The 7223-nt window shown below is 35.5% G+C and overlaps 1 protein-coding gene across 1 annotated transcript; it reads left to right on the top strand.

Moving 5' to 3' along the window:
* Positions 1–2754: 2754 nt before the first annotated feature.
* Positions 2755–6054, top strand: LOC141627083 (beta-glucuronosyltransferase GlcAT14B-like). The gene is made up of 6 exons (XM_074440565.1): positions 2755–2843; positions 3192–3235; positions 3498–4297; positions 4385–4460; positions 4560–4675; positions 5179–6054. The coding sequence occupies exons 3-6, from the start codon at positions 3703–3705 to the stop codon at positions 5679–5681; spliced, it is 1290 nt and encodes a 429-aa protein (XP_074296666.1). The 5' UTR covers positions 2755–2843; positions 3192–3235; positions 3498–3702; the 3' UTR covers positions 5682–6054.
* Positions 6055–7223: the final 1169 nt, after the last annotated feature.

The raw sequence follows: 7223 nt of genomic DNA on the forward strand, positions 1-7223 counted from the left end.
ATTCTTACTCTTATTGTGACTCAAGTGTGACGTTTTACATTTTGTGACTACTTGACATTCCTTGTTTACCCCTTTCGGACCTTTGGTTACGAGTGTGTGCCATGTTTCCGGATTGGGTTATCTTTCCTCTTTCGGACCTTTGGTTACAAGTGTGTGCCATGTTTCCGGATTGGGTTATCTTTCCTCTTTCGGACCTTTGGTTACGGGTGTGTGCCATGTTTCCGAATTAGGATATCCTTCCGCCTTTCTTCGGACCTTTGGTTACGAGTGTGTGCCATGTTTCCGATTAGAGGTTACTCGACCTTTGGTTACGAGTGTGTGCCATGTTTCGAGTCTTGGATACGATTGGTATATCGCTTGTCGAATCGGGTGACGTCCATCCCGAGAGTCTGGATCCAGGTTTAGACTAGGACCGTATTATGATCGTCGTCCTACCAAGAGGTTGGAGTCTAGATGGTTTTTCTTGTGAGTTCATACTAAGTATATGTCTTACACTTGTTGAGTCGTGTCAATATGAGTTGGTTGACTTGGTTGTTCTATGCCCTTGATTGCATATTTATTCTAATATCTCATGCCTATTTCATTAAGAAAGTATTATGCCTATCTCATCATGATTATCAATTGTATCCCTTGTTCTTTATTGTTCACATACGTTGCATGATCAATATGTTTAATTAAGTGTTTGTTTACTTGAATTTCGACATGTTGTGGCTGGGATAACCTTAGTTACTCCCCATTGACTGTGGCGTTCATGTTTACATGAATGACAGGTGGTGAAGATGCTTACGTGGGGAAGACGTGTGGGCTAGCGAGAACTAAACCCTTGGACCTTAGTTGTTAGTTTAGAAACCCATCATATGTTTATTCGTGGGATATCTTTTCCCCGCTTTCTAGACTTGGGTTGTAATAACCTAAGTTGCCTATTATTGTACTTGTTTCATTTCGTTTTTGGCACCCGCGTGTTAATCTTTAACTTACGATGAAATGTTTTTAAAATCTCATAAATTTCCGCTTTAATTTATTAGTTATATTTTCCGCTTATTCGCGGGGTGTCACAATCCTACTTTGAGACGTGCCATATAAGAGTTTTATGTGTTCTAACTAAACCTGTCAAAATATGACCCAACTCGTTTTTCGGGTCAAAGGCCTTGTTCTTTTGGACTTAAGTCACTTCCTTTAAGTTCAATTCAGATCTTATAAGTTCAGTTCAGATCATTTTAGATCCTATAAATTCAGAAAAGTTCAGTTCAGAAAAGTTCAGATCATGTCCAGTTCAAAAAAGTTCAGATCCTATAAGTTCAGTTCAGATCCTATAAGTTCATTTAGAAAAGTTCAGATCCTATCATTTCAGTTCAGTTCAGATTCAATTCAATCCAAACAAACAAAGCCAAAGACCCGTAAATCTCGACCAACGACTCAAAACGACCCTAACCTGAAATAACCTGTTATTTTACGGTCGAAACCTGACCCGACCCCTTCGACCCTATAATTCAAAGATAAATAAAGAATATTAATATTTTTATACTCCTCCCAATCCAATCCAAAATAATCATTTGACTTTTCACGATCTACGAGACGACACTTTAACCATGTATTTCTTCATTTATATATTATTTTTTTTGTCGAAATTATAATTTTCCGAGACCTCTTTTTATAACAAACGTCAATATGTCAATTTTACGTATAAATATTAAAAATTTGATTAATATAATCGATGTGAAAATTTAACAAGGTTGACTTTAAAAAGTGAAGGACTAGTATTGGTCAACAATTTATTGGGTCACTTTCGGATCAGATCATTTTGGGTCGGGTCGTTTTGGTCATTTCGGGTCATGATTTTGGCTTAACTAAGTCGTTTTGGGTCATTCATGTCATTTCGGACCACTTTCGAATCTAGTCACTTCAAATCTCGGGTCAACCTTATTAGATCGGATCATTCTAACCGAGTGTTTTTTGCCTGGTGTACTAATCACATCAAATATAAAATTAATTATAAGTTTATGACCCTGTTTGGTAAACGACATACTGAGTAAAATTAGTAGATTCCGACCTAATTAGTAGGTTGACTTATCAATCTACCATTTTCATGTGTTTGGTAAACGGCGTATTCTGACAGCATATTGACCAGAATCTACTATATTTTTGAATATGCTGCTAATAGCAGCATATTGTATTAGCATATTCAGTTTATTCATGAAATCATTCTAATTATCCTATAATTCGCTAATTTCGAAACACCCTTTCTTAATCTGCTAATTTAATTAGATAGTCAAATTCGCTAATTGTATTCTGCTAACATTATCTGCTATTATGAATCTGCTTCCGTCGTTTGCCAAACCGGGCTACAAGTCTATAACAAACGATTACTTCCAAAAAAGTCAACGTAATTGAGCCCCTAATATACTCGTCAATAATTTTAAGTACAACCATCCTCAAATGATCACCCCACACGTTACTCCGTATTAGCACTTTGATTAATAATCTATCCTTCTTGTAAGAGAATAAATAACACTTTCTATATACGTAGCACTGCGTATACACAAAACATACCAAAAACCATAATTGCCATAAAATTGCGATTTCAATTTCTCTCCTCAATCTTTGTTGACAACCCAATTAACGAGAAAAAACATTGAAAGAACTTCTTCTTTTCTCCATCTTCTTCACGTTCTCCCACATTTTCGAGCATTTATTAGATCTCTTTTATTATTATTATTATTATTATTATTATTATTATTATTATTATTATTATTATTATTATTATTATACAAATTTTCTCTTTCTGTCTCCTTTGTTTAGACTTGCTTCAATCTTTTAGCTCATCTTCGTAATAATCCAACCAGGTGTGTATTTTTTCTTCAATTTTTGAAACTACCCTTTTTAGATTTTAGCTTTTTATGATGTGAGTCGTTGTTGATTATTCTGATTTTCAATAATATAATTTAATTTTTCTGGGTTTTTTGTTTTTTGATTTTTGTTGTTTTGTTATTGGTTTTTAGTGTAAAACTGGTACTTAATTAATTTAATTAGTGTAGTTATTATATCCCATGTTGTAACTGTTGTGGTAAATTAAATATGTGTAGATTTTGTTTTCTGTTTCGTTTTTAAAGTTTTTAATGTTGATGGTATAGATAAGATTTAAGTTTTGTTGAATTTATATTTATTAATTTTATGTTTTCATGTTTTTGTAGTCACTGGTGGTGCCAAGATTTTCCGTTAGACAGCGAATTACTAGGTAAACAAAAACGAAAAACTCTTCGTAAATTTTTAATTGTTTGGCGGGTACGACCGTCCCTGCTAGCCTTCTAGATCCATCACTGATTGTAGTGATAAATGTTTTGTGTTGATATACAATGTTCTATCTTATTGCTGAAAAAAGTTCCTGATACAGCTGACCGTTAATGGAGAATTATAGTAGTTTTATTTAGATGATGGTATTTACCTGATTATACTGAGATTTGTTTCTTAAAAAATCATTTTTTTTCACTCTTTTGCAGGTTGATGTTAAAATGGTATGTATTGAATTGGAACTGCCAATTTAGGTAAAAAAGTTGTGTTGGATGCAAACAAAATTTGGTGGTGAGGAATTTCGAGGGTCTACTTGATTTAATTTATCATCAAAATAGTATATTTTGGAATAAAGTTGAATTAAAAAAGGGGTTTTATGAGTTCTGTTATGTTGTAGCATCCATCCATGAAACTATGAAAGGGTTTGAAACAACAATGCCATTGAATATGGAGAAGAAATGGACATTTCCCCTTGTGATTAGTTTAGTTATAGGTGTATTTCTTCTAGTAACATGTTTCAACATGGGGTTACTTTCTTCATTGCACACTATTAATGCCCTTCTATCTCATTATTCTACGTCGTCCAATCAAACAAACTCAATCTTTGTCGAAAATGCAATCTCTAGAACTTCATCTCCCCCAACACCTCCTCCACCTCCTCCGCTCCCTCGATTTGCCTATTTGATTTCCGGGTCTAAGGGTGATGCCAAGAAGCTATGGAGAACGCTTCGTGCGTTGTACCATCCGAGGAATCAGTACATTGTGCACTTGGATTTAGAGGCTTCTCTGCAGGAAAGACTTGAGCTTGCTTCTTGGATTGACCAGGAACCCCTTTTTGTCAGTGTTGAGAATGTGCATATGATCACTAAAGCAAACATTGTGACTTATAGAGGGCCAACTATGGTTTCGACTACACTACATGCTTGTGCCATTTTCTTGAAGAAATATAAGAATTGGGATTGGTTTATCAATCTCAGTGCTTCTGATTATCCTTTAGTGACCCAAGATGGTTAGTTTTATTCCAATGGCTTCGTATTTTTTTTGGAGTAAAGTTGGTGAAATCGTTCTGTTTAATTGATCATATAAACTCTTGCAGATCTTATACACACATTTTCAAAATTGGATCGGAGGCTAAACTTTATTGAGCACACCGGCAAGTTAGGTTGGAAAGAGTAAGTTCAATTGCATTGTATTTATTCCTGCCTGTTGTACAAGTATGATAAGGTGTTCAGCTTTGAGACGATTTCTTGGTGTTTGACTGTATGATGCAGGGGTGGAAGAGCTTTGCCTTTGATGATAGATCCCGGGCTTTACTCTACTAAAAAATCAGATATCTTTTGGGTTCAACCTAAAAGAACTATGCCTACATCATTTAAGCTGTTTACTGGTTAGTTTTTCTCCATTTTGGTGATTGCTAGAAATCCAGAACTGAGTTTCTCGCTCAGTCTTAGGAACTTGAAATCATTCGTTTGTGTTCAAGTTTACCATTGACATGCTGATTTTATTATTTGTAGCCATAAGAGATTAAAAGCTGTTAACAGTTTTGTCAGTGAGAACATGCTGCCTCAAAGCATTTAGTGTACAACATGTTACCTTTGGTCAGAGGAACAAAAAAAATTCAGACATGATGTAGCTCACATTTTGCACATGAACACAGTATTCTTAAAGATTTGTATTAAACAATGAAAAGTTAGTCTCACAGGAGTCCGTCTCACATGAAAAAATCATAACACGAACAATTTCTAAAAGTGAGTGAACGGAATTGTCTCCTAAAAAATAATGTGTAAACTAAAACACATGAAGTTGCCCATTTATTGGGTCTTGTGGGTTTGGATTCATCATTTATTGATAGTTTCTTTTGTGGTAGCGCTAACATACAGCGATTTGCAGGTTCGGCCTGGATGGTTCTTTCTCATGAATTTGTAGAGTATCTCATTTGGGGATGGGACAACCTACCTAGAACCTTACTCATGTACTACACAAACTTTGTCTCTTCCCCGGAAGGCTACTTTCATACTGTCATTTGCAATGCACCTGAGTTTGCAAAAACTGTTGTCAATCACGATCTTCATTACATTGCTTGGGATGTTCCTCCCAGGCAACATCCACATACTCTCACCATGAATGACTCCGAAAAAATGATAAACAGCAATGCTGCATTCGGTCGAAAGTTCAGGCAAGATGATCCCGTATTGGATAAAATTGATCTAGAATTACTAGACCGTAAAAATGGAAGTTTTACTCCTGGTCGTTGGTGTGTTGGTAAGCCACGTTGTGCTCGAGTCGGGAATCCCGACAAGGTTAAGCAAGGAGGCCCCGGAGCTAAAAGGCTTCAACAGCTTATATCTTCAATAGTTTCTTCGGAAGCATTTCAAGCAAATCAATGTAAATAGATTCTTGGAAATCTTTGGAGATACTTACGATTGTTGATAAGAGACGTAAGTGAAACAAGGTGTTGTATGGATATAGACTTGGATAGATGGGGTGTTCATCTACGAGCTTGAGAACATGCCCCATACGTCAACCATCTGGTTGTTGAGGCAAGTTTTTGGCGCTGACAATGCGGATAGGCCATAGGAGAGGCTGAGTTTCTTAATGTCGTCGGAGCTAAGGCTTCATAATTGTTAAGTAGATTCGTTATACAATACATATAATTTGGCGCTCTTGAATTACTCGAGGTAATGCTCCACTAATGTATGAATTTTCACCTTTGAAAATAACTCCTATGAATCTATCCTCACATAATATAATACTGCTTCAGTCTATGATCACTTAATAACTTCAATTCCTCTTCTTTATGAATTTTATTTTATGAATGCTCAATCATTCTTGACAAACTTTTTTCCTTGGAAAAAACCGGTATTAAATATCGGTTTCAATCTTAATCTTTGAATCATTCTTTGTGGCCAAATCTTAGTCAATTACACCATAAATGTAGCTAATACAGTCCTGAGATGTGTTGTCGTGACAACCTCCTGGTTTATAAAAGCGGTTCTGATACGGAGTCAGGTGTTACGGTCTCATATAATGCACTTGCGAACTGCAAAGTGAAACTAATCAGTAAACACAAATTCTTGTTTATCGTCTTATAATGGTGAGCGCGTGCTTAGTTATATGACGTAAATCCATCACAGGATTCGTAGGATGAAGTTTGGGCGATACAACATCTGAATTGACTTTCGATATCATCGTCGTCTGCGATATCATATTTACGTTTAAACAATAAATTAAAACAGTTACATACTCCTCCTACATTACTTCACATTTGCTAGTTGTTAATCGAGTTTTTTTTGTCAAACACAACCTTTAAAAATAAAATATTTTCAAACACCACCTCTAAAATTTTTTTGTCAAACACAACCTTTAATAATTTTTTTTTTTGTTAAACATGACGTTTTGGCAACTGCAGAATATATGGTAAAAAGGCAAAAAGCAAAAGATTTGTATTATCTACACATGTGGATTGATATTTAACCCCTCTTAAACTTAGCAATTGATCTCCCTTGTGACGGGTTACCATTTGTGGCGGATATTTTGTGAGATAAAATGGTAATAAAATGGGTTAGTGGAGAAAGGGGACCACATGAATAGTGTTGCAGAGAGAGAAAAAATGGTACTTTGTGAGGTAAAATGGTATCCGTCACTCAAGAGTGACGGATATGTGCCGTCACAAACAAGAATTTGTGTAAACTTAGGACGGAGGCTCGCCGTGAAAAGAATTGTGGGGAGCATGATTCATGCCAGATAGTAATTTATACGGAGTATTTCGAAATTTGACGCGGTCCATAATTCAACTACTCATTTTATCTTCATAATTCATAATTCATTGTATGCAATGACGTTAGGTTTCTTGTGAGTAGATGATTTTTTTAACGGTTTTTCTAACCTATGTCCACTAGGCCAACTAGGCATAGGATAAGAAACCAAAATAGGAA

The sequence above is a fragment of the Silene latifolia genome, chromosome Y, assembly GCF_048544455.1.
Source record: "Silene latifolia isolate original U9 population chromosome Y, ASM4854445v1, whole genome shotgun sequence".
Lineage (NCBI taxonomy): Eukaryota > Viridiplantae > Streptophyta > Magnoliopsida > Caryophyllales > Caryophyllaceae > Silene > Silene latifolia.

Bases quoted from the DNA above. Each gene is read 5' to 3' on its own strand.
- LOC141627083 (XM_074440565.1), top strand. From the start codon at position 3,703: ATGAAAGGGTTTGAAACAACAATGCCATTGAATATGGAGAAGAAATGG. The intron at 4,298-4,384 runs GTTAGTTTTATT...AAACTCTTGCAG, and splicing joins TCCTTTAGTGACCCAAGATG to ATCTTATACACACATTTTCA. The intron at 4,676-5,178 runs GTTAGTTTTTCT...AGCGATTTGCAG, and splicing joins ATCATTTAAGCTGTTTACTG to GTTCGGCCTGGATGGTTCTT.